This window comes from Oncorhynchus keta, chromosome 12, assembly GCF_023373465.1.
Source record: "Oncorhynchus keta strain PuntledgeMale-10-30-2019 chromosome 12, Oket_V2, whole genome shotgun sequence".
NCBI lineage: Eukaryota > Metazoa > Chordata > Actinopteri > Salmoniformes > Salmonidae > Oncorhynchus > Oncorhynchus keta.
This window is the reverse complement of record NC_068432.1, coordinates 18,107,729-18,134,340: the sequence shown is the minus strand read 5'-3', so window position 1 is coordinate 18,134,340 and position 26,612 is coordinate 18,107,729. Positions and strand designations below refer to the sequence as shown.

The 26,612-nt window shown below is 42.4% G+C and overlaps 1 protein-coding gene across 13 annotated transcripts in view; it reads right to left on the bottom strand.

Annotated features, from left to right (window-relative positions):
• The window catches only part of LOC118391049 (neural cell adhesion molecule 1-like), a 320,476-nt gene that overhangs the window by 154,384 nt on the left and 139,480 nt on the right, over positions 1 to 26,612 (bottom strand). The window contains exon 1 of one of the 13 annotated variants that reach the window (XM_052457768.1): positions 7,443 to 7,470. The exons of the other annotated variants lie outside the window; for them this stretch is intronic. Within the exon in view, the coding sequence (XP_052313728.1) occupies positions 7,443 to 7,455 (13 nt within the window). The 5' untranslated portion in view covers positions 7,456 to 7,470. Of the gene's footprint in view, positions 1 to 7,442; positions 7,471 to 26,612 lie in introns of those variants that run through there. 13 annotated transcript variants of the gene reach the window in all.

Here is a 26,612-nt window from a genome sequence, read left to right as displayed (position 1 = left end):
CTATGAGAGGTTTGGCGCACAGGTGTCAGTGCCAAGTAAGAGCCACTCAGTCAGGGCCTCGGTAGCTAGTCAGGGCCTCAGTAGTGCTGCCACAGAGTGCTGTCATTAGGAGCTCTCCCCCTCTGTCATTACCACCCTGTGTTCACCCCTATTACCATGACACCAATCAATCCCGCGAATGGGAGGAGACGGTCGGGGTCATGTGACCCCTAGTTGTACCTTGCATCATCACGTCAACTGTGTTCACGTAAAGGGCAAGGAGAAGGGAGGTTGAGGAAGTGGAGAGAGGTGTGGGTGGTGGTAATAGTTCACTAATTAGCCATGTAGCCATTTTGTTCACCTTAAAACTAAACACCTCAGCCACCGCAGGCCATTAGAGAGTGAACAAGTGAGCGAGTGAAAGGGACGATTATACCCGATGGCTAAACACATTTCGCATCCATTGTTTTCAATTCGCACTCTCTCTGTAAGGTGTTTTGTGTGCATTTCCCTAAATCTGAGATAATGCAGTGGAGTAGAAAAGACTGCAGAATAAAAAAAGTGTCAAAACAAAAAGAAGATTAGCGTGAGGATCGCTACAGCGGGCTCTGGGGAGATAAGGTACAAAGGGAAGCCATATTCCTTTTACCGTATTCTTCCTCTTATATTCTCTCGTTCCAATTGCATTGGGCTGATTAAGTCCACGCTTTGTTTTTTTCCCGACATAATGTTTATTCTAACGAGAAAGAGAGAGCGTGGAGAGCAAATACAGTGACAAAAGTCATGCATTGCCAAGAGGAAGGAAGTGTTTGTGGGACATTTTGTGGTGTGTGTATTTCAGCTTGCAGTCAATGGGTGCCTAACAGAACTTGGCAATGGCAGTGGAGCTCTCAGTCTTGTTTATGAATTCCTGTCATTCTGTGTGGCTAAACTAACAAAATAAGCCGGATACGTAGCAGTAACACAGTCAGAGGACTGGACAAGAGTATTTCATTATATTAAGAAATCAGTTCTTTTGTTAAAAAAAAGGGTGGGTTTATGTCTCCTTGTGATCAGGGCTAGGTATTTACTGCAGGGGATTCTACTGTCTATGTAGGTGATTAAAAGCACACAACTCTTACCTTCAGCCAGACGTGGCGAAGCGGCAGAGAAAGGGAATGCACCAATCACCAGGCCACAAAGGAAGGAGAGCGAGAGAGAGAGAGAGAGAGAGAGAGAGAGAGAGAGAGAGAGAGGGGAAGAGAATCATTAATACAACATAGGAAATGTTCTTTTGAAAGAGGCAGTGAGAATCAAATCTCTCACCGTGAGACACAATCAGAGATCAATTGTGGGAGGATGAAGCTGTGGCTAACGTGATATATGCCAGGCGGTGTTACAGATACAGGCTGCTGATGCTATGGTGATGGAGAGTGATGTCATCCCAGAGGGCAGAATGTGAGAACACGGTATGTGAGGTCACTGCCTTCATGACAACTCAGTGCTCCCAGTTATGTAACACTCTCCCCCATAGAAATATTATTCTCTATGCTTTGCCTTGATTAACTGATGAGCACTTCTGTGATGCTATAAAACTACTACAGACAGCTACAAAGGGTCTGAAAGATATTGAGTGATGTGTGCTAATTTAAAAGTACTCTACTAGCTGGCTTCCATGTGTCATTGAAGTTTAAGGTTAAGATAGAAATTAGGTAGAAGTTAGCTTGTTATCAAACCCACTGGCCACATACACTGAGTGTACAAAACATGAGGAACACCTGCCCTTTCCATGGCATAGACTGACCAGCTGAAAGCTAGGATCCCTTTTTGTCACTTCTTAACTCCACTTCAATCAGTGTAGATGAAAGGGAAAAGACAGGTTAAAGAAGGATTTTTAAGCCTTGACACATGGATTGTGTATTTTTTATTAATTTTTTTAACTTGGCAAGTCAGTTAAGAACAAATCCATATTTTCAATGACAGCCTAGGAACAGCAGGCTAATTGCCTTGTTTGGGGGCAGAACAACAGATTTGTACCTTGTCAGCTCTGGGATTTGATCTTGTAACCTTCTGGTTACTAGTCCAAAGCTCTAACCACCAGGCCACCTGCCACCCCCAAGACTGAGGCCAAGACTGGGGTATATGTGTCATTTAGAGGGTGAATGGGCAAAACTGGGCAAAAAATAATTGAAGTGCCTTTGAACAGGGTATGGTAGTAGGTGCCAGGCGCACCGGTTTGAGTGTGTCAAGAACTGCAACGCTGCTGGGCTTTTCACGCTCAACATGTGTGTGTATCAAGAATGGTCCACCACCCAAACAACATCCAGCCAAATTGACACAACTGGGGGAAGCATTGGAGTCAACATGAGCCAGCATCCATGTGGAACGCTTTGGACACCCTGTAGAGTCCATGCTGCGACAAATTGAGGCTGTTCTGAAGGCAAAAAAGGGTGCAAGTCAATATTAGGAAGGTGTTGTGTATAAACTGAGGCTTTACTGTGTAGTGTCATTGTTACCAGTGGGTGGTCGCTATGCCTTTATTATTCAGACAGAAGCAACAACAACATAGCCTCTGTGAAACAGTAGGCCAAAGTCACCATAAGCAGCATTTAACCCATCCACACAAAATAAACAAGTCAACAAATACATAAAAGGATTTCCCAATAGACCTCATTGATTAACATCCTGTAAGGAATGAAGAGGGGAAAAGGGTTTCTCAACTGAATATTCTACTCTCTAAGGAGCGCATGCCTTTGAATTCACCCCTTGCATCCGAGTATGTTCTGAACCCTGGGGCAGCCATATTTGTTACTCTGAGAATACACCGATTTGTTCGCTGTTATGATATAATTGCAGCACAGACGGCTCTTTTGAAGCAAATACAAGTCGCAGATGTTCAACAGATTTCCCACATCCACATCAATAGTGGATATTGATGTTTTTTTAAATTTAAATTTTACCTTTATTTAACCAGGCAAGTCAGTTAAGAACATATTCTTATTTTCAATGACGGCCTGGGAACAGTGGGTTAACTGCCTGTTCAGGGGCAGAACGACAGATTTGTACCTTGTCAGCTCGGGGGTTTGAACTCGCAACCTTCCGGTTACTAGTCCAACGCTCTAACCACTAGGCTACGCTGCCGCCCCAGATGTTGGGCCCATCTGTGTGTAAAATAACGTGTGTAATGGATGGAGTGCTTAAACAACATCAAGAACGTAGGCCGATGAAGAGTGGGGAAGGAATAGACATGTGAAGTGGTTGTACTGCCTTCCCCTGTGGTTAACAAGCCTCATCCACCAATGTGATTTCAGTATTATCTAACAGCGGTCGAATCGACCTGGAATGCTCACAGGGCCACGCCTCCTCAGCTGCTAAACATCTGACCGATTTAAGAGAGCGCGCGAGAGGAAGGGAGATAACGACAGGGAAAAAGATAGAAAAAGAGAAGCAGAGAGAGAGGGATGACGCAGAGAGTGAGAGAGAGAGAGTGCAAGGGAAAAAGAGGAAGAGAGAAGAGGGGTGAGAGGGAGAAAAGGAAAGGTGGAAAAAAGGAGAGTTAAATAGAAAAAGACGAGGGGAAGAAGATATAGAAATGTTGAATACTTGCTCCAAATAACTGTTTAGTGTAGTTTAGTTGATTAATTTGACCATTTTAAAAAACAAGCTCACATAATACTTAAAAAAGCCATACATATACATAAGTAAAATCAGAGGATAACAAAGTCTGGGGTTTCCATTGTGGTCCTTGTTCTCTCTCTTCCTTCCTCCGTCTCTCTCCCTCTCTATTTATTCTGAGGAGGTCATGAAAAAAAAACAACTCTGCAAAGCAATACTTGTAATCCATGAGAAATCCAATTCATGGTTCTATAATCTCAGCATGGCCTGAGCACTGGGGGACACGGAGAATTGACCGTGTTCACTGCAACACAATCTCCCTTAAAAAAACAAACATATATATCTCAGCCGATCTCAATAGTGACAAAGGGAGTGAACTCATTATAAAAGTGAGGGTTATACCGGCACGGATCAAGACACTGACGCACATAAGGCCTTGGTCTGCCGAGAGAAAAGCGATAGCGCAAAGCGAGCGATTTCCGAGACAATAAAGAACAAAAAGTGAGAAATAAGAAAAGAGGAGAAAATAAAATACTGTTCATTTCCCCCTCCTGTATCGCTCCAATCGGTTAGCACTTGGCTACAGCAACGGTCGGGGAGAGAGACTTGAGGGAGGGAGGGAGGGAGGGAGGGATGTCAACACGGGTTGCCTTGTGAATAGAGCCGCCCCGGGCCCCCATCCTTATTTACGTATGCATGTCTGCATTCATTTCATCTAAACAGGGCTGGCTCTGACACTGGGTCTCCCATCTACTCCTTTCTTCCTCTCCCTGTTCTGCCCAAGTATACAGTATGGGTAACAACACAATACGCTGTGAGGAGAACCCTGCTCCTGTCTGCACACAAAAACACACACACAGCCAGCTGGGCGTGTTCAACAACAGCACAATATCAAGATCATCTACTTTCTGGGCTTTTTTGGGTCTGAAATGTCACAGCAGTTTTGTCAGCTTTGAACGAACAATGGACTGCACGGAGAGGAGCAGAACCAGGGCAGTCCAAGTCTGTAGGAGTCAGTTTGATAAAGTTGGCCGTGTGGAATAGCTGTGAATTTGAACTTGACTAATCTACGAGAGGGTGGAATTGTTTATGAAGGCTGTGCTACTGTATAGGTGAGAGAATGAGTCCACCGACAGAGGCTATACTGCACCCAATGACCAGTTAAAGATCTGAGTTGCCCTGATAAGAATTGTACGCACACACACTAAGGAGCCCGTGGCATGAGTCGACCTTGAGAAGAGACAGGGGATCCATGCGAAGTGTGGGAAAGAGCTTCGTCATTGGCTGCACTCTGCACGTGACACATCATTGATTCTGTGTGTCTGCGTGTGCGCAGGGGAGCCATTGATTTTGGGGAGTAAACTAAATCTGTCAGTTGAACCTTTATACGCAAATGCAACCCCTAACGCTCACACACATTCCCTCACTGACATAGACACATTAAATCGAAACCAGTACATGGATATTATGCCAAAATAGGAGTTGATTGTATTGTTTGTATTGACTTGTATTGATTTGAGTTGTGGGTGTACTCAATACAAGCTAGGTGCCAAGGTCACGAAAAGGTCTCCAAAAAAACAAAAGGTATCTTATGTGACTGCATCAGTAGGAGAGTGAGCGCAGACGTTTCAAAGACAGCCTGACCTCAAATGCTCCACACAGAACCATCTGGATTATCCAATTTATTAGTAGGTTAACCAACATTTGCAAACAAATGACTCAACACGAAACCAATGACTTTGGACAAAAATAAAACGCTTACTCCGATATGTTTTTTGAGATACTTTCCTAATATGGACACCGTACTCCACGCCTCGTTATGATCAGACGTCCAAGATTTCCATTTGCCATTCCTTGTAGTCACATCATACTGTACCCCAGCGTCTACAGCCTTTAAACTGTAAAATATGTTTGCGCCATCGAAAATAGCTGGACAAACCGACTAAGGTGGCCAGTGCGGCTGCAGAGTTTTTTCACAACAAAGAATGGAGTCACTTTCTTCAACATTCCCTCACAAACCACAGGGCCATACTGTACTGTGTAGAGGTTGCCTCCCAAATGGCACCCTATTCCCTACTGCATGTAGTGCACTATTGACCAGAAACTAGTGCACTACATAGGTAATAGGGTGCCATTTGAGACTCATGTCCTCTCCAATTATCTCAACCTCATATCTGTCTTCAGTGACAGACAGTAAATTCGCCTCCAATTCACCATTACCCACAGAAAACCATGCTTGCAGAGACGCATACTTTAAGCTCACCCACAATTTTGATTTTTTTCTTAAATAGTGCTGTTGGAATAAATGAACAAACGGGCACTATGCCTGCCGCGCAGTCGAAATATAGGTTCGGGCAAAGCCCTTTCTTTTCTCGTCAAAGTAGGTAATAGGAGAGCAGACAGTAAGAGGGCCAACGTAAATCAAAACTTCTGACTGAAACTCTATTAATCCAGATGTTGAATTAATCATTGTTCTCTCCATTCTCAATACAGATGGTAAATCTTTTAAGTCATAATACTTTGAATTATTCACAACGGCTTCGCAGGAGTGATTTCCCTCTGAATTATTGAGTTCTTCCATTTTAGGGATACACTGCCTGATTGGCCTTTTAGCACGAGGACCGTCCTTGTTTAAGCGATTGCTTTTGGGTCACCGTGTAATTCGACAGCCACTTTAAATGGAGAGAATGAGTCATCCAAAATGCAGCTAGGCAGGTTCAGGGCTGAAGTTGGAATTCTGACAAATATTGCAGATTGTCGAGGTCGTCGAGTGCTGAATTCTGAAAAATGTTCTCCTTGGCGCTGTATCAACGAATCTTGATTAATTAACATGTTCATCTGTTTACCAAGTCCTGTTGGAAATATTAATACCTCATTATCCACGTGCTCTGGCCCTAGTAGGAGAGTCTAGGTACTGCCGTTGCCATGGATATCTCCCTCTGCCCCCAGGATTTCATTGCTTTGCCTCCTCGTCAGCTGTCTAAACATCTCTCAGTGAAATGCTGTCCCATCAAGGATGATTTGTAACTTGTTATTTTACAGGGAAGAGAAGGACCTGCAGGATTATTAGGATGTAAAAACTGACTAGGCTGCTGCTTGGGTTTATGCCCATTACAATTTGCCAGTGTGTGTCTGCAAATAATGCCGCAATAGAGATATAGTGTCATAAATTAGATATGAGATGGTAATATGGCTGATATGTGGTTGGGTGTCAGACTGTGAAATGACACAAGCAGTTTGTTGTCGATGAGCTCGCTCAAAAACCCTTGATGGAGCCTTTGAATGACCAAACGAAGAGACTAATATCAATTCCACTGGCCGGCCCAACTGAGGAAAAGCAGCCTTGTCCGTTACTGGGAAATCCTCAAGCTGCAGAATCAAAGTGTAAGAAGAATTCTTGCGCTAACCCCCCCCTCCCTCAAAATCCAACCACCAGCTATGCAGCTCTAATACCAGCCTGGAGTCAGCTAGTCTTGACCATATTCAGTCAATTTGCTCAGCAGACGCCCGCCGGCCTCTGCCCCTAACTGCGCAGGGAAGCCAACTTAGCAGACAAGACACTGGCAGATCAAAGACAACAACAAAAAGCTCTTCTTAGCTCTCAGATTGAGACTTCAGATAGACATACAGTGCATGCATGTCTCTCTAACTTCTCTCAGTATAATGGAGAGCAGAAAATTAACAGGTAGGAAAAAACTTGCCTTGGGAAACACATGCTTAAATGTATGTACTGAGTAATATGTGAACCCCCCTGAAAGCCCCACTGGATTAAACAGGTTGCTGATCTACAAAGCATTCACACCTGTGGAAAATGTGCAGGTTTTATATTCAGAAGGGAGTAAACATAAAAACAAAGATTTAAACAATACCTGGAAATCTCATCCCTTGTTCTCACCTATATTCACGTTTTTTGAGCAGTCTCTAATCCTAGATCAACAGGGTCATATTTACTAGGTACCAAACTGGCTGATACTGGGAGGGGCTATCTGAGCTCGTCCAAAAGGAAACACAATTTTCTTTTCCTGTTTCAAAATGTTTTGTTCACTAATGAATATGACCCATGTGAGAACATTGCACTAGTTGAACTGCTTAGTAAATCAGGCCCCATGTGCTAAGCAGAGCTTCCCCTTATAGTAGAGTGGTTCACTCCTCCTAAGTACACCTTACAACTGTGGCACTAATGAATTAATCAGGACAATTGGAGACAGCAGGCTCCTCTCTCCCATACCTCCAATTAATTTTCTCTCAAAGCGCTAGCTTCTCACCAGCAACAGGTGGAGAAGGTCCTTACTCACTCCCATTCACTTTCCACTCCCATTAGCCGTCTTTTGGATGCTGCGGGCTTGCTGATGAGTTTATAATTCAAATCGAGAGTTTTGGTAGATATGAGGTTTTTGATTAACTTTAAAGTGTGAGATTATTCGGATTACCGTGTGCCATCAATCAACGATGGATAAAATCCAATAAACCGATTACTTATAGGCAACTTTTATGGTTATAGGCAACTTAAGTTATAGGTCACTAATCAACTGTGAATTATGACTGCAACCATCACAAGTTTAAAAGACACTAAGTCCCCTGTCACACACTCCTAAACTGAATGATGTCTTGTTGACATTTTCATTTCTAATCCATTGCTATGCAGTGACATGGGTTACATACTTCATCTTGGTTACGTTGAAAACGCATATTAACCCAACGATTGTGGCGAAATATTAGTCTCAGAGATCTACTACTGTCGGCGATGTTTCAACATGTGTAGAACACGTGTGTGTGTGTGTCCCGAGTCTTCTCATGACTATGGATGGACGGTGTTCTCCTCCGCTGGAAGAGACCGGTCACCCCAGACAAAAGCCGCGTCGGCAGGTTCTGTTATCGGGCTTTTCAGACTCCAATATATTTCTCAGTAAATATAGAATAATATTTTTCATCTTATGGCTCCTGCATCGACTGAATGAGGCTGGTGCTATATTTTTGCAGGTTTGACACAGGGATAGTCACCTAGCCTAAAATCAATTCATTCTTAAAGGGTTAGAGATTAATTCCGGCATCTATAGGAGGTTGGAAAAGCATTCTGATCTTGGAGTCCCTTAGGGCAGAATGTCATTCAATGTCAATGTAATGTTTCGTAATATGCAGGAGAATATATATATATATATATATATATATCTTTAAAGAAAGGCACTCTGCACAACAACTACTGATTACCAATGACTACAGGTGCAAATACACCAGGGACATTGAAGGACTTTGGACTTTTGATAAATTACATTATTCTGAATATAAATAGGTATTGTTCAGGATTTCGACATCAAATTCAATTATTTCAAATACTCATAATATACAGTATAATCGGTATAAATTGAAGGTATTTGTGGTATTAAACATTTTGGCAAGCACTTGTTGTCTACAAAATCTTAAATCTTCCCATCTTTGGGATTAAACAACAATAGCGGGTCTCCAACTGTCCTTGTGGAATAGGGGTTAGAGGTGGCAACTACTGCCCTGCCCTCTCTTCCAACCCTTTCTTTCCCTGGTCCCAACACGCTGCTAGAACAACACCGTTATGAAGGAGATTACCACACTCCTCTCCAAGTTCTCGTCTGAGGCCGTGTTCCCGGCAGACCCACTGTGGCAAACGGAGAGAGAGAGAGAGAGAGAGGAAGGAAAAAGCCAAGGCACAATGCCCACATTGGCACAAGATGTTCTGCCCAAAAATCCAGGCCCATTTTTCCCTCCACGTTGGCAGGAAGTCCAAGGATCATGTCTCTCCCGATAGGCAACAGGAGGGCGGAATCTGCTGAAGGATGAGGGAGGGAGAGATGGAGGATGGTGTGATGTGCTGGTGGGGGATAATAGAGGCTGGAGACTTGACAAGGAAGGGGATCAATGGGAGACAAAAAAGGAAAAATCCCAATCCAGAGAGACAGATGCTTCCCAGCCAGCAGAGAGAGTGAGCCGCATTGGAGGAGCAGTGCCCTGGTTGACTAGTCATAATGGGTTACGGAGTAGCGGCATCGCTGTTCCATCATCTGAAAGTTCCATTCTTTTCCATTGTGTTACTTCAATTGTCATAGCGGGGAGAGCAAAACCCACAGTGTTCCTCTCATTGACAGAGACCACTTCTTGGCGTTGTGAAAAAAAGATAACATAATTCCCAAACCAAGAGACAACATCATCTTTCTTTAGTCCACTGAAGCTGTACGTTGTGAAAATATAGTGAGCACACATGCCATTTATCTTGAACGGACTAGTCAAGTGGTATTTTTTTTTTTTTTTACTATAGAACCCCCACAATTCTACCTAGCATCTCTCTTCATTACCAAGGTAAAGGCTCCACTGTGTTCAGTAGGCCTAAATTACAGGTACAAAAATAATAATAATCAAAGTGCAGCTCATTTGCATACCATTGCAAGATACTGTGCAAGATCATGCAATGACAGAAAAGCACCCAATTCTAAGGGAGCATCCCATTTATCAAGCCAAAATCGAATAACGACAGAAAGCCTGAATCTAAGCATCATATAATTTTAATGGATCCACATTTAAAATAAATTGAATGCCCTTGCATTTCATGCCTGTCATATATAATGCACATTGACATCCAAATAATCTGTCGTAGGCTACATATGCTCTCATTATGATCTTAATCATTGATGGCATGTCAGAATGGCACAGGTGCTCCCTGGGTAATGATGACAGGCATCACGGACCATGTCCTCCTCCACAATACGGTAGGTCTCAGGATAGATTTTTACCTCCTAACGCTGTCAGCTTAAAACAATTGAGCTAGCACTGCGACTGGGGTGTTGTTTTTAGTTAATTATTGGACGTGAAGACCCCCTCCCCCAGACTTCCTCTCCATAAGGCAGCTTGACAGCCACAAACACACCCACACTGTATTACAATCCCCAGCTACCCATTGTCTCTCTCACAATCAGCAACCCCAAACTATACCCCCCTACCATAAACAAACACTGAGCAACATCCTGGGTAGCATTGCAATTATTTAGGACGACAACCTTGTGTATTATAAACTGCATGAAATCAGAAGTCCTTGGCAGACTTTGATTCAGCACAAAAGTCCTGGACAGTTATGTACACAACAACAACAGTGGCATATTCACTGAGTGTACAAACCATTAGGAACACCTTCCTAATATTGAGTTGCACCCCATTTTGCCCTCAGAACAGCCTCAACTGTTGGGGCATGGACTCTACAAGGTGTCGAAAGCGTTCCACAGTTGGCCCATGGGATGCAGGGATGCTGGCCCATGTTGACTCCAATGCTTACCAGAGCTGTGTCAAGTTGGCTAGACGTCCTTTGGGTGGTGGACCATTCTTAATACAGATGGGAAACTGTTGAGCTTGAAAAACCCAGCAGCGTTGCAGTTTTTGACCATTTACAGTTGTGTAAAGTACACTGAACAAGAATTAAAATGCACCAACAGCTTCCGGGTGTTGTTTCTCCTCCGTTAGCATAGCGCTAAGCTAATCATAGCGTATTACACCACTAGAACGGAGCTCCCAGCCAACCTCATCTGTGTCTACTCAACCCCATGATGTTCTGTACACTCATTTCCATATGCTTTAAACAAGAAATGGATATGCCACTGTTGTATTTATTTTTCATTCATTCATGTGTTAACAGTATACAGATCGGATCTCCTGGTCAGGGTCCACTCACAGGACAAACACACACACACAAAACAAAAACAGGTTAAGACATCTTTGCAAAAATATCACATTTAAGTAAGTATTCAGACACTTTACTCAGTACTTTGTAGAAGCACCTTTTGCAGCGATTACAACCTAGAGTCTTCTTGGGTATGACACTACAAGTGTGGCACACCTGTAATTGGGAAGTTTCTCCCATTCTTCTCTGCAGATCCTCTCAAGCGTTGCTGCCCAGCTATTTTCAGGACTCTCCAGAGATATTCGATCAGGTACAGATCTGGGCTCTGGCTGGGCCACTCAAGGACATTGAGACTTGTCCCGAAGCCACTCCTGCCTTGTCTTGGCTGTGTGCTTAGGATAGTTGACCTGTTGGAAGGTAAACCTTCGCCCCAGTATGAGGTCCTGAGCAGGTTTTCATCAAGGATCTCTTTGTACTTTGCTCCGTTCATCTTTCACTTCATTCTGACTAGTCTCCCAATCCCTGCCGCTGAAAAACATCTCCACAGCATGATGCTGCCACCACCATGCTTCACCGTAGGGATGGTGCCAGGTTTCCTCCAGATGTGATGCTTGGCATTCAGGCCAAAGAGTTCAATCTTGCTTTCATCACACCAGAGAAACTTGTTTCTCATGGTCTGAGAGTCCTTTAGGTGCCTTTTGGCAAACTCCAAATGGGCAGTCATGTCCACTCTACCATTGGTGGAGTGCTGCAGAGATGGTTGTCATTCTGGGAGAATCTCGCATCTCCACAGAGGAACTCTGGAGCTCTGTCAGAGTGATCATCAGGTTTTGTCACCTCCCTGACCAAGGCCCTTCTACCCTGATTGCTAAGTTTGGCCGGGCGGACAGCTCTCTGTGGAGTCTTGGTGGTTCCAAACTTTTTCCATTTAAGAATGATGGAGGCCACTATGTTCTTGGGGACCTGCAATGCTGCAGAAATGTTTTGGTAGCCTTCCCCAGATTCTGTGCCTCGGCACAATCCTGTCTAGGAGCTCTATGGACAATTTATGTATAAACTAGATGTCTAAACAAAAGACCCCACTATGCAAGTAACCATTACACCTTCGGTATCCTGTGCATGTGACAAACCAACTTCGATTATATTTGATATATGTAACAGTTTTGCTTCCGTCCCTCTCCTCGCCCCTACCTGGGCTCGAACCAGGAATCCTCTGCACACATCAACAACTGACACTCACGAAGCATTGTTACCCATCGCTCCACAAAAGCCACAGCCCTTACAGAGCAAGGGGAACAACTACTTCAAGGTCTCAGAGTGAGGGATGTCACCAATTGAAAAGCTATTAAGGCGCGCACCCCGCTAACGAGCTAACCATTTCACACCGGTTACGCTCACCCCCCTTTTGACCTCCTTTTACACAGCAACCAGTGATCCGGGTAAATAGCATCAATGTAACAGTATTATTTCCATCCCTCTCGTCGCCCCCTGCCCGGGGCTCGAACCAGGGACTCTCTGCACATCAACAACTGACACCCATGAAGCATCGTTACCCATTGCCCATCGCTCCACAAAAGCCACAGCCCTTGCGGAGCAAGGGGAACTACTACTTCAGGTCTCAGAGCGAGTGACGTCACCGATTGAAACACTATTAGAGCGCACCCCACTAATTAGCTAGCCATTTCACACCGGTTACATATAGTGTGTGTTTACCAGAGATGGTATTGTGAAGAACAACATTACCTGCACCAAAGTCAGATTAGGATATAGGCCAAGGACAGATATGGCAGCTCTGCTTCTAGCTCCTCAGCAACTTTTTTTTGTTACTTCTGACATTATTAGCCCAGAAAATGTTTTGTGTTATTACATTCAGCGAAAAATAACTTTTGGATATCAGAGCAGCGGTAACTCACCGTCATTACGACCAGGAATACGACTTTCCAAAATTGGATCCTTGGGTTGTACCCCCCAGGGCAATTGAACTAATTACAGAGGCTGCTCCAAAACACCGCCTGCGGAGAAGAGGTAGTGGACTTCTAGTCCGACGGAGGTGGCGTGCACACCATCCACCGCTTCTGTGTATATTCCTTGCTAATGTAAGTCTCTGGATACTAAAGTACACAAGCTCAGGGCGAGGATCTCCATCCAGAGAGGCATCAGGGATTGTAACATACTCTGTTTCACGGAAACATGGCTCTCTCGGGATATACTGTCCCCGTCCATACAGCCATCTGGGTTCTCAGTACATCGCACAGACAGCAATAAAGAACTCTCTGGGAAGAAGAAAGGCTAGGGTGTTTCATGATTAACCACTCATGGTGTGATCATGACAACATACAGAAACTCAAGTCCTTTTGTTCACCCGACCAAGAATAACTCAACATCAAATGCAGACCGAATGATCTCCCAAGAGCCATGTATATTCTCCTCAAGCCCATACCACGACAGCCCTCAAAGAACTACACTGGACTATGCAAACGGGGAGCCACATATCCTGAGGCTGCATTTATTGTAGCTGGGGATTTTAACAAAGCAAATTAAGGAAAACGCAACAGAAAGTTTTACCAACACATTGCTGGTAAAGTATTGGACCACTGCTATTCAAATTTTCGAAATGCCTACAAGGCCTACGATGCCATTTTGCTCCTCCCTTCCTATAAGCATAAACTCAAACAGGAAGTACCCGTGCTAAGGTCTATTCAAAGCTGGTCTGACCAATCAGAATCAATGCTTCAAGATTGTTTTCATCACGCGGACTGGGAAATGTTCTGGCTAGCCTCAGAATAACATTGACGAATACACAGTTACGGTGACTGAGACTCAGGAAGAGAGGAGATGTTGTACCCACTGTGAGTATTAAAACCTACCCAAACTAGAAACCGTGGATAGATGGCAGGATTCACGCAAAACTGAAAGCGCGAAACACAGCGTTTAACACTGTAGTTATTCCCTCTGTAAGTCAATCAAACAGGCAAAACGTCAGCACAGAGACAAAGTGGAGTGTCAATTCAACAGTTCAGACACGAGACGTATGTGGCAGGGTCTACAGACAATCAAGGACTACTAAGGGAAAACCAGCCGCATTGCGAACACCGACGCCTTGCTTCCAGACAAGCTAAACACTTCGTCTGCTTTGAGGATAACACTGTGCCACCGATGCGGCCCGGTACCAAGGAGTGTGGGCTCTCGTTCTCCGTGGCCATCGTTAGTAAGACATTTAAGCGCGTTAACCCTCACAAGGCTGCCGGCCCAGACGGCATCACTATCTGTGTCCTCAGAGCATGCGCAGACCAGCTGGCTGGAGTGTTTACGGACATAATCAATCTCTCCCTATCCCAGTCTGCTGTCCCCACTTGCTCAAAGATGTCCACTATTGTTCCTGTACCCAAGAAAGCAAAGGTAACTGAACTCAATTACTAATGCCCCGTAGCACTCAATTCTGTCATCATGAAGTGCTTTGAGAGGCTAGTTAAGGATCATATCACTTCTACCTTACCTGACACCCTAGACCCACTTCAACTTGCTTACCGCCCCAATAGATCCACAGACGATGCAATAACCATCACACTGCCCTATCCCATCTGGAGAAGAGGAATACCTAGAATTCTGTTTATTGACTATAGCTCCACATTCAACACCATAGTACCCTCCAAGCTCATCATCAAGTTCAGGGCCCTGGGTCTGAACCCTGCCTTGTGTAACTGGGTCCTGAACATCCTGACGGGCAGCCCCCAGGTGGTGAAGGTATGAAACAACATCTCCACTTCGTTGATCCTCAACACTAGGGCCCCGCCCCCTCCTGTACTCCCTGTTCACCCATGACTGCGTGGCAACGCACGCCTCCAACTCATTCATCAAGTTTGCAAATGACACAACAGTTGTAGGCCTGATCATCAACAATGACGAGACAGCCTATTGTAATGTCATTTTTGTTTTAAAATTGTATTAACAGCCTTAATTTTGCTGGATCCCAGGAAGACTAGCTACTTCTTTGGCAGCAGCTAATGGGGATCCATAATAAATACAAATATAGGGAGGAGGTGAGAGCTCTGGGAGTGTGGTGCCAGGAAAATAACCTCGCACTCAACGACAACAAAACAAAGGAATTGATTGTGGACTTCAGGAAACAGCAGAGGGAGCATGCCCCTATCTACGTCGACGGGACCACAGAGAATGTGGAAAGCTTCAAGTTCCTCGGCGTACATATCACTGAAATGGTCCGCCCACACAGACAGTGTGGTGAAGAAGGCACAACAGTTTCTCATCAACCTCAGGAGGCAATTTTTTGGGGGCATGGCCCCTAAAATCCGCAAACTTTTACAGATGCACAATTGAGAACATCCTGCCAGGCTGTATCATCTCCTGGTACGGCAACTGCAGATCATCAAGGACAACAACCACCCGAGCCATGGCCTTTTAACCCAGCTATCATTCAGAAGGCAATGTTAGCACAGCTGCATCAAAACTGGGACCGAAAGACTGAAAAACAGCTTCTGTCTCAAGGCCATCAGACTGTTAAATAGCCATCACTAGTCGGCTACGACCCAGTTACTCAACCATGCACCTTAGAAGCTGCTGGCCTAAATACATAGACTTGGAATGTCTGGCCACTTTAATATTGGAACACTTGTCACTTTAAAACTTGTTATGGCTTGGGGGCAGTATTTTGACATCTGGATGAGAAGCGTGCCCAAAGTAAACTGCCTGTTACTCAGGCCCAGAAGCTAGGATATGCATATAATTGGTAGATTTGGATATAAAACACTCTAACATTTCCTAAACTGTTAAAGTAATGTCTATGAGTATAACAGAACTGATATGGCAGGCGAGAATCTGTGGAAAATCCATCCAGGAAGTGGGATATTTTTGATGTGTGTAGTTTTCAATTGAATGCCGAAACAGCATGTAATGGGTTAGGACCCAGATTGCAGTTCCTATGGCTTGCACTAGATGTCAACAGTCTTTAGACATTGTTTCAGGCTTGTTTTCTGAAAAATGAGGAAGAATGAGACCATTTTGTTAGTGGACTGTAGAATGAAGCAGAGCTGGTTTGCGCTCGTGACAGATTGCACGCCCTTCGTTGTTTTTCCTTTCTATTGAATACGCTAATGTCCGGTTGAAATATTAGCAATATTAACGACCTGAGGATTAATTATAAACATAGTTTGACATGTTCCAACAAACTTTACCGGTACTATTAGGATGTATTCGTCTGCATGTTGTGACCGCCATTGAGCCAGTGGATTACTGAACAAAACGCGCCAACAAAACAGAGTTATTGGGAAATAAAGAGTTCATCGAACTAAACATCGAGTTCATCGAGCAAAACAAACATTTATTGTGTAACAGGGACTCTTGTGACTGCAACCAGATTAAGATCAAAGGTAAAGGCTATTTCTGACTTTTGTGACTCCTCCACTTGGCTTGAAAATGTTAATATGCTTTTGTAAGCGGGGCGCTGTCCTCAGATAACTGCATGGTATGCTTTCACCGTAAAGGCTTTTTGAATTCTGACACAGCGGCTGGATTAACAAGAAGTTAATCTTTAAGCCGATGTATAACACGTATCTTTTATGAATGTTTAGTTTGAGTATTTCTTCATTTTGAATTTGGCGCTCTGCAATTTCACTGGATGTTGTCGAGGTGGGTCGCTAGCGGAACGTCTGCGCCAGAGAGGTTAATCATTTTTACATACTGCTTTACTCATCTCATATGTACATACTGTATCCTAATCTATTTTAGTCAATGCCACGCCAACATTGAGCAATATAATATTTATTTCTTAATTTTATTATTTTACTTTTAGATTTGTGTGTATTGTTAGATACTACTGGACATTTGGAGCTAGGAAAACAAGCATTTCACTACACCATCTGCTAAATATGTGTATGTGACAAATAAAAATTTGATTTGATTTAATTTTACTACTACTTTTTGCTACTACTTTCACCACTTTTACTCTTGAAATATTTTGTTGTTTACTACACTCTGACCGTATTCACTCTGTTTAGCACATGGACTCACATCTAAATGCTTAAAGAGATGGGGTGTCTAAAGGCTTAAGAAGGTGTGACCGATGGTGAATGGGTGTCGACAAAGCAGAGCTTTCCAGTAGGTGTACCAAAACATTCATGGGCCATTTTCTCAAAAGGGGGGGTTTCAAGTTGACCAACTTTCAAAGCAGAATTACTTTTCCATTGTTCCATATCTGCATACATGATATACTTTTTTCTAGATCTGAGTCTCTACTTTTATCTAATGTAAAAAACACATTTTCAAATGTTGCTACAAAAGCCCGAATCCAGGTTGTGGGTCACAAATAGCACAATGGGAGAAAGCGTGAGCAGGTGATTCCAGCTGTGTATTGACAGGGGTCACATTTTATATTGAACGTCAGTATTTTTTTTACGTCAGTAGAGTGATCATGGACGTGCAACTATAGTTTTCCTTCACAGAAAATACATTAGTGTAACATATTCGGCAGAAAACAGCTTAAAACCTCTTGAGACTAGGGGGCAGTATTTAGATTTTTGGATGAAAAACGTACCCAAAATGAAACCGCCAATTTCTCATGCCCAGATTCCAGAATATGCATATAATTGTCATGTTAGGATAGAAAACACTCTAAAGTGTTTAACAGAACTGATATTGCAGGCGAAACCTGGGGAAAATCAAACCAGGAAGTGGCTTCTATTTTGAAAGCTTCATGTTCCATAGCCTGCCTTCGATCCATTTAAAGGGATATCAACCATATTCCATTTCCTATGGCTTCCTCATGCTGGGAACAGTCTTTAGACATAGTTTCAGGCTTTTATTTAAAAAAATGAGCGAGAAAGAATCCATCGCGTCAGTGATTGGCTGGGTGCCAGCAGAGTTTTTCATGCTTAACAGCTATTTTCTTTCTCTCGCCTATGGAAGAAGCTACATTCCGGTTGACATATTATCGATTACATCTTGTAAAAACAACCTGAGGATTGATTATAAAAAACATTTGACATCTTTCTACGCACTTTATGGATACTATTTGGAATTTTCGTCTGCAATGTCGTGACCGCTCAAGCCTGTGGATTGAACATAACGCGCCAAACAAATGGAGGTATTCTGGATATAAAAATGATGTTTATGGAACAAAAGGAACATTTGCTGTGTAACTGGGAGTCTCTTGAGTGCAAACATCCTAAGATCATCAAAGGTAAGCTATTTCATTTATTGCTTTTCTGACTTTCACGACCAATCTACTTGGCTGCTAGGTGTTTGTAATATTTTGTCTACTGAGAGAGATGTTCTTACATAAACGCTTGTTATGCTTTCTTCGAAAAGCTACATTGAAATCTGACATGCCGGGTGGATTAACAACAAGCTAAGCTGTGTTTTGCTATATTGCACTTGTGATTTCATGAAAATTAAATATTTTTAGTAATTTAATTTGAATTTGGCGTTCTGCAATTCAGTGGAAATTGATGACAATTATCCCACTAAAGGGATAGGTGCGCCAAGAGGTTTTTATGGCAAACTGCAACATCGTAAACTGTTTAAGAGACTGATGGACAGGGTCTGGTAGTGCTCCAGTTCTTCCTGTCAGAATAAGCCACAGAGGTCCTGGAAAGCACATCAACTCCTGTAGAAATGGTACTACGGTTATTGTGAGTAACCTATTTTATGTTTCTTTGACGTTTTCACGTGTGAGTTCCAAATATCTCTTACGGTCACCCCAGCATGAGTATTTTTATGCCTCCTTATTTCTTCCAAATGTTGTGATTCCGATCTTGTCTCATCGCTGCAACTACCCAACTGGCGCGGGAGAGGCAAAGCTCGAGTCATGCACCCTCTGAAACATGATCCGCCAAACCACGCTTCCTAACACCCGCTCGCTTAACCCGGAAGACAGTGTCATGACGTTGGCCTGGCGGGGATAGGTTTATGACAGTCATATATACCTCTTCCCCCCTTTTTCCTCTCTACCCTACTGAGGTTACATTTGCAAAACCCTTGGTTACCATAGAGATTCTGGGAACGTCAGAATGTGGGGGGAAATTAACTATATTCTGGTAATCCGAACATTTGAACATATGCAGGGGTACTTAATGAATATGATGTCAGTTCGGTTGTCATCTGAGACATTCTCATCAATGATCAGATGACAAACTCTACAGTGGAAAGCCTACACATTAGAGTTATCGGATTCACATGGAGTTCAATTTAAATGTTTGAATATGAAATTATTTGTGATGGGATGAAATGTGATTTTAGCTTCTAAAATGAGAGATTTGGATTTTCATAAGAAAAGGCTGCTCAATCAGTGGCCCGCCTCTGTGTAGGGACATGGGCTATAAAACTTTTCAAACACTCCCTCTTCTCCCTTCCTATATAAAGCCTTGACGACACCAGAACTTCCTGTTCCAATGAGGTAGGATGACGGTCCTATGTCAGAATGGTTCAGATAATAACTACAGAACGAAGCCAACATCAGCATGAGCTTTGGTTGCGAATGGTATGAACTTTTGAACTCTTATTCACTACAGAAGTGATACCTCCTAGCTGTTGAGTTAGCGACCGCAGCTGCAAACGCAGGTTAGGAAGGAACAGACAGAGTATCCCGTCTATCACACAACGACGTTACTACAACGTATACAATTGACAACCAGAGACATTCTTCAGAGGACTCGGTTTGGCAACATGGCCTTCCATCCACCACCAACCTATTGAAGTGCAGCTCAGAGTAAATATTTATTGCATTTTCCTTTTCCAAATGGGCGGTAATTTAGAATGCATAAGATCATGTATTTACGATAGCACAGCTTTTTCCCTTTGTTCCTCAGTCTCCCGCTCTTTCACTCCAACCCATCCCCTTTTCCTTTGTGTAACAAGCGGTCATATCTGTTCCGTCCACTAGGGACGTTTTCCTTTATGACGTAATTTGTAATCAAGTTATGATTAATTGTGTGTATGTGAATTCTGTGTGATTAGTTAGGTATTTAGTAAATAAATAATTAAACCCAATTTTGTATTGCTGATTTAAATTGTTAGCCAGGGTTCTTGCAGATAGCGAAGAATTTAAAACTTTCAGATTATGAGACTGAAGTAAGATGAAGATTAATGTTGACTGCTATTGATGTAAAATATTACTAGGTCTTTAAGAGTTTATTCGGAAGATAACAGCTCTATAAATATTATTTTGTGGTGCCCGACTCTCTAGTCAATTACATTTACATGATTAGCTCAATCAGGTGATATTAATTATGGAGAAATGATTTTATAGAATAGCATGTCGTATCACTTAATCCGGCATAGCCAAAGACACGACCACAGCTACACCAATGTGTTGGAGGAAACATCATTCAACTGATGACCGAAGTCAGAGTGCAGGCGCCAGGCTCACCACAAGAAGTCATTAGAGCGCGATGAGCTAAGTAAAGCCCCCCCGGCCAAATCCTCCCCTAACCCGGATGACGCTGAGCAAATTGTGCGGCGCCCTTCGGGACTCCCGGTCACGGCTGGTAATGACACTGCCTGCGATGCAGTGCCTTAGACCGCTGCACCAATTGGGAGGCCCATAGGCTATATTTCAACTTGCCCAAGCACCTCTCCAGTGTTTCCCCAGATAAAGTATGCAGACATTTGCGCAGTCTAGCACAAACATTTTCCCCCTGGCTGTCACGTTCTGACCTTTATTTCCGTTGTTTTGTCATTATTTAGTATGGTCAGGGCATGAGTTGGGGTGGGCAGTCTATGTTTGTTTTTCTATGATTTGGGGATTTCTATGTTTCGGCCTAGTATGGTTCTCAATCAGAGGCAGGTGACATTAGTTGTCTCTGATTGAGAATCAGACTTAGGTAGCCTGGGTTTCACTGTTTGTTTGTGGGTGTTTGTTTCCATGTCTGTGTTTTCACCACAAGGTACTGTTTTGGGTTTCGTTTGTTCCACGTTTATTGTTTTTGTATTCAGTTTTGTTCATGTTCAGTATTTCTTATTAAAAGAACAATGGACACTTACCACGACGCATATTGGTCCTCCGATCCTTCTCGCCTCTCCTCTTCAGACGAAGAGGAGGAAATCCCTTACACTGGCACATTTTCTGGCTGCCGTTCATTGTTGTTTTCTTTACAAATAATAACTTTGGACATGTGTGCATTCTAATCAAAGTAAGTGCCTTTTTTCCTGTATATTGTGTTGTCGTTTCTACTGTAGAATACCGTATGTATGGAGCATAATGTATTTACTGTTTCCTTCATGTTTTCAAGTACCGATTCTTGCATAGATTGTAATGGACACGTGTGTAAAATAGTTATTTAAAGGTTGTACACACATAGCTATTTGCCAGCTATGTTTGGCACCATGTTTGTTGACATTATACAATGCATTCTGGGTGTTACAAATATGGCGGCACGCACAAACTACCCATCGTCATATTACTTCAGATTTTTTGAGTGTTTGTTTAACTCAATTATTTTGATCAATGGTGAGCTCACCCGTGATGTGATGAATTATAAATAGTAATTTCTATTAGGTAATTCATATTATGGTGTCTATCAGCTGAGAGTTAACACAAGTGATCACATTTGGCCTTGTAAAATCTTTCCTCAGTTAGCGTTTGGATTAATGTAGCCTACATTTTCCAGTTTGGATGATTGGGTTATGCTGTCACCACTACTGTGAATGTCTGAACATTGCATCCAGAAATAAACAGGTTTGTGCAAAACGTTTCAGTGAAAAACAGTGTTACCAGCCAAACACTGTTGCGTCAATCGAAACTGGACGTTCTAAATAAGCGTTTTTATCACACCGGTTTGAGCGTATGCTGCAGGGGCCAATTTGGAATGATCACACCTGTGTGTTGGTACATGTCAAAGGGTTAACTCTGCCTTCTAGTGAGTTTATACAAACTTATTTCCTACCATTGTGATAGAGATTGGAGACGGTCAGAAAACGTGGTTGTAACGTTCATCATTTGGTTGTTATCCCATTGGTTACCTCGAGGCAGATGCCCCAGGGGCAGAGTGGCCCACACTCATTGAATATGGTGCTTTTAAATGTTAGCGCTATCACAAGTAAAACCTTTCCGGTGAATGATCTCAATATTGATTACAAAGTTGATTGCTTGTTTCTCAGTCATCAGACTGTAGTGCCACCCTTATTGAAGCCTCTGCCAGACTACAGCTTTTCATACTATATTAGAATTGGGGGGAGAGGGTGGGGGGACAGCCTCTATTTTTTTTAAAGATTGTACTAAATGCTCTCCGCTGTAAGGACATTTCGTTTGTCAACTTTGGGTCTTTTGAGCATCGTGATAAACTGTTTAAATGTCAGTCACCAGTGTGGGCCATAACCCTGTATAGACCACCAAAGCACTGCCCCACTTTCTTTACTGATCTGTCTGAACTATTGTCTATTGTCCTTGAGAACTATGATAATATCATTGTGTTGGGCAAATGTAATATTCATGTTGACAAAGCGACTGACCCCAAGGCCATTGAATGTATTAATCTTTTAAGCTCTGTCATGGATCCCCCAGGTACTGCTGCTCATTCCGTTCACCAGCTCCAGAGGTCTGTCACCGGCCTTCTAGACATCACTGCATTGGATTCATTACCACCGACCCCGGACTGTCTTGTCTCATTACGCATACCTGGTTGTCATTCCCCCTGAATTAACATGTGTATGTATATATGTGCCCTCTATCCTTATCGGTTATGGGTCCCATGTCCGTAGGTCTTGTAAGGGAATACCCCCCTGTATTGGACAAAAATGAATGGCATGTCATTGGCATCGGACAAACCATATACACATTGGCCAATACCACCCAATTCGGCGTTGATTCATGCAAAGTGTATTGCAAATGCCATATGGTAATTGCCAGTTGTAACACTTTAAAAATTCAACAGGGGGCAAATGCGCTCCACCGGGGTTTTTCATATTGGAGATGTAACCCAAATTAATGTCCAAAAGTAAAATTTTGAAAAAATGAAATTTTTTTCAAAAACTTATCACCCCTTAAAAAAGTGCTTTCTGGACCGTTTTTCGAAATTCTTTCGATTTTTTTTGTCAATTACACATGTGTAAGAACTGTATGAATATACTTTTGTCCAATTTTATTATCATAATTTTTTTTTTTTTTTTTACATGCGCATAAGGAATATGTTTTGTCCAATTCCAATATGATTTCATAGGAAGTCAAAGTCAAAAGTCAAAAATGTCAAAATTTTGTAAAAACTTCACACACCCTTAAAAAGTGCTTTCTGGACCGTTTTTTTGAAATTCTTTCAATTTTTTTGTCAATTACACATGTGTAAGAACTGTATGAATATACTTTTGTCCAATTTTATTATCATATTTTTTTATATATTTTTTTAAATTGTGCATAAGGATTTTTTTGTGGGCCAAATGACGTAAGAAATTTGACATGCTCAAAAATCCTGCAGAAATGCAAAATTGACTGGCCTGATGAACTCGGGATGGCCGGGCAGTGATAGTTGTTCCTTTCCATCACTCGTTGTGTTGACTTCATCATGTCCATTTTGTGATGTTTTTTCACTATATAATCATATTGCAAGTGCACGTGCATTTGCAATATGTTTCAATGTGCATTTACCATATGAAATTTGACCTTGCTCAAAAATGCAAAATTGACTGGTCTGATGAACACAGGATGGCCGAGCAGTGATAGTTGTACATTTCCATCACTCGTTGTGTTGATTTCATCATGTCCATTAGGTGATGTTTTTACACTATAGAATCATATTGCAAGTGCGCGCGCATTTGCAATATGTTTCAATGTGCATTTACCATATGAAATTTGACATGCTCAAAAATGCAAAATTGACTGGTCTGATGGACACAGGATGGCCGAGCAGTGATAGTTGTACATTTCCATCACTCGTTGTGTTGATTTCATCATGTCCATTAGGTGATGTTTTTTCACTATAGAATCATATTGCAAATGCACGTGCATTGTTGTGCAACTGGTAACCCAAAAATAAAAATATGGTTGTAAATGCATTTACCGGTCATTCTGATATTAATGCTCGCTATGGGAACACAGGATGGCCGGGCAGTGATAGTTGTACATTTCCATCACTCGTTGTGTTGATTTCATCATGTCCATTAGGTGATGTTTTTACACTATAGAATCATATTGCAAGTGCGCGCGCATTTGCAATATGTTTCAATGTGCATTTACCATATGAAATTTGACATGCTCACAAATGCAAAATTGACTGGTCTGATGGACACAGGATGGCCGAGCAGTGATAGTTGTACATTTCCATCACTCGTTGTGTTGATTTCATCATGTCCATTAGGTGATGTTTTTTCACTATAGAATCATATTGCAAATGCACGTGCATTGTTGTGCAACTGGTAACCCAAAAATAAAAATATGGTTGTAAATGCATTTACCGGTCATTCTGATATTAATGCTCGCTATGGGAACACAGGATGGCCGGGCAGTGATAGTTGTACATTTCCATCACTCGTTGTGTTGATTTCATCATGTCCATTAGGTGATGTTTTTACACTATAGAATCATATTGCAAGTGCGCGCGCATTTGCAATATGTTTCAATGTGCATTTACCATATGAAATTTGACATGCTCAAAAATGCAAAATTGACTGGTCTGATGGACACAGGATGGCCGAGCAGTGATAGTTGTACATTTCCATCACTCGTTGTGTTGATTTCATCATGTCCATTAGGTGATGTTTTTTTCACTATAGAATCATATTGCAAGTGCGCGCATTTGCAATATGTTTCAATGTGCATTTACCATATGAAATTTGACCTTGCTCAAAAATGCAAAATTGACTGGTCTGATGAACACAGGATGGCCGAGCAGTGAGAGTTGTACCTTTCCATCACTCGTTGTGTTGATTTCATCATGTCCATTTGTTTATGTTTTCTCACTTTTGCAAAGTCACTGTGCATTTGCAATATGGTTCAATGGGCAGGTACCATCACGAATTTGTCATGCTATAAAAATCCTGCAGGAATGTGAAATTGACTGGCCTGATGAACACAGGATGGCCTGGCAGTGATAGTTGTTCCTTTCCATCACTCGTTGTGTTGATTTCATCATGTCCATTAGGTGATGTTTTTCACTATAGAATCATATTGCAAATGCACGTGCATTGTTGTGCAACTGGTAACCCAAAAATAAAAATATGGTTGTAAATGCATTTACCGGGACGCCTATTGTCCATGCCCGCTATGGGAGTACCCTACTACGGCCCTCTATCTATGGAGTCCGTCCTGAGTGCTTTATGGACTGTTTAAAATATTCTGATGGATACGCATGTTGTGCAACTGGTGATTGAAAATAGGCACCTGGTAACCCCCCAAAAAATATGGTTGTAAATGCATTTACCGGTCATTCTGATATTAATGCTCGCTATGGGAACACAGGATGGCCGGGCAGTGATAGTTGTACATTTCCATCACTCGTTGTGTTGATTTCATCATGTCCATTAGGTGATGTTTTTACACTATAGAATCATATTGCAAGTGCGCGCGCATTTGCAATATGTTTCAATGTGCATTTACCATATGAAATTTGACATGCTCAAAAATGCAAAATTGACTGGTCTGATGGACACAGGATGGCCGAGCAGTGATAGTTGTACATTTCCATCACTCGTTGTGTTGATTTCATCATGTCCATTAGTTGATGTTTTTTCACTATAGAATCATATTGCAAGTGCACGCGCATTTGCAATATGTTTCAATGTGCATTTACCATATGAAATTTGACATGCTCAAAAATGCAAAATTGACTGGTCTGATGGACACAGGATGGCCGAGCAGTGATAGTTGTACATTTCCATCACTCGTTGTGTTGATTTCATCATGTCCATTAGGTGATGTTTTTACACTATAGAATCATATTGCAAGTGCGCGCGCATTTGCAATATGTTTCAATGTGCATTTACCATATGAAATTTGACATGCTCAAAAATGCTAAATTGACTGGTCTGATGGACACAGGATGGCCGAGCAGTGATAGTTGTACATTTCCATCACTCGTTGTGTTGATTTCATCATGTCCATTAGTTGATGTTTTTCACTATAGAATCATATTGCAAGTGCACGCGCATTTGCAATATGTTTCAATGTGCATTTACCATATGAAATTTGACATGCTCAAAAATGCAAAATTGACTGGTCTGATGGACACAGGATGGCCGAGCAGTGATAGTTGTACATTTCCATCACTCGTTGTGTTGATTTCATCATGTCCATTTGTTTATGTTTTCTCACTTTTGCAAAGTCACTGTGCATTTGCAATATGGTTCAATGGGCAGGTACCATCACGAATTTGTCATGCTATAAAAATCCTGCAGGAATGTGAAATTGACTGGCCCGATGAACTCGGGATAGCTGGGCAGTGATTCTGGTTCATCTCCATGGCTC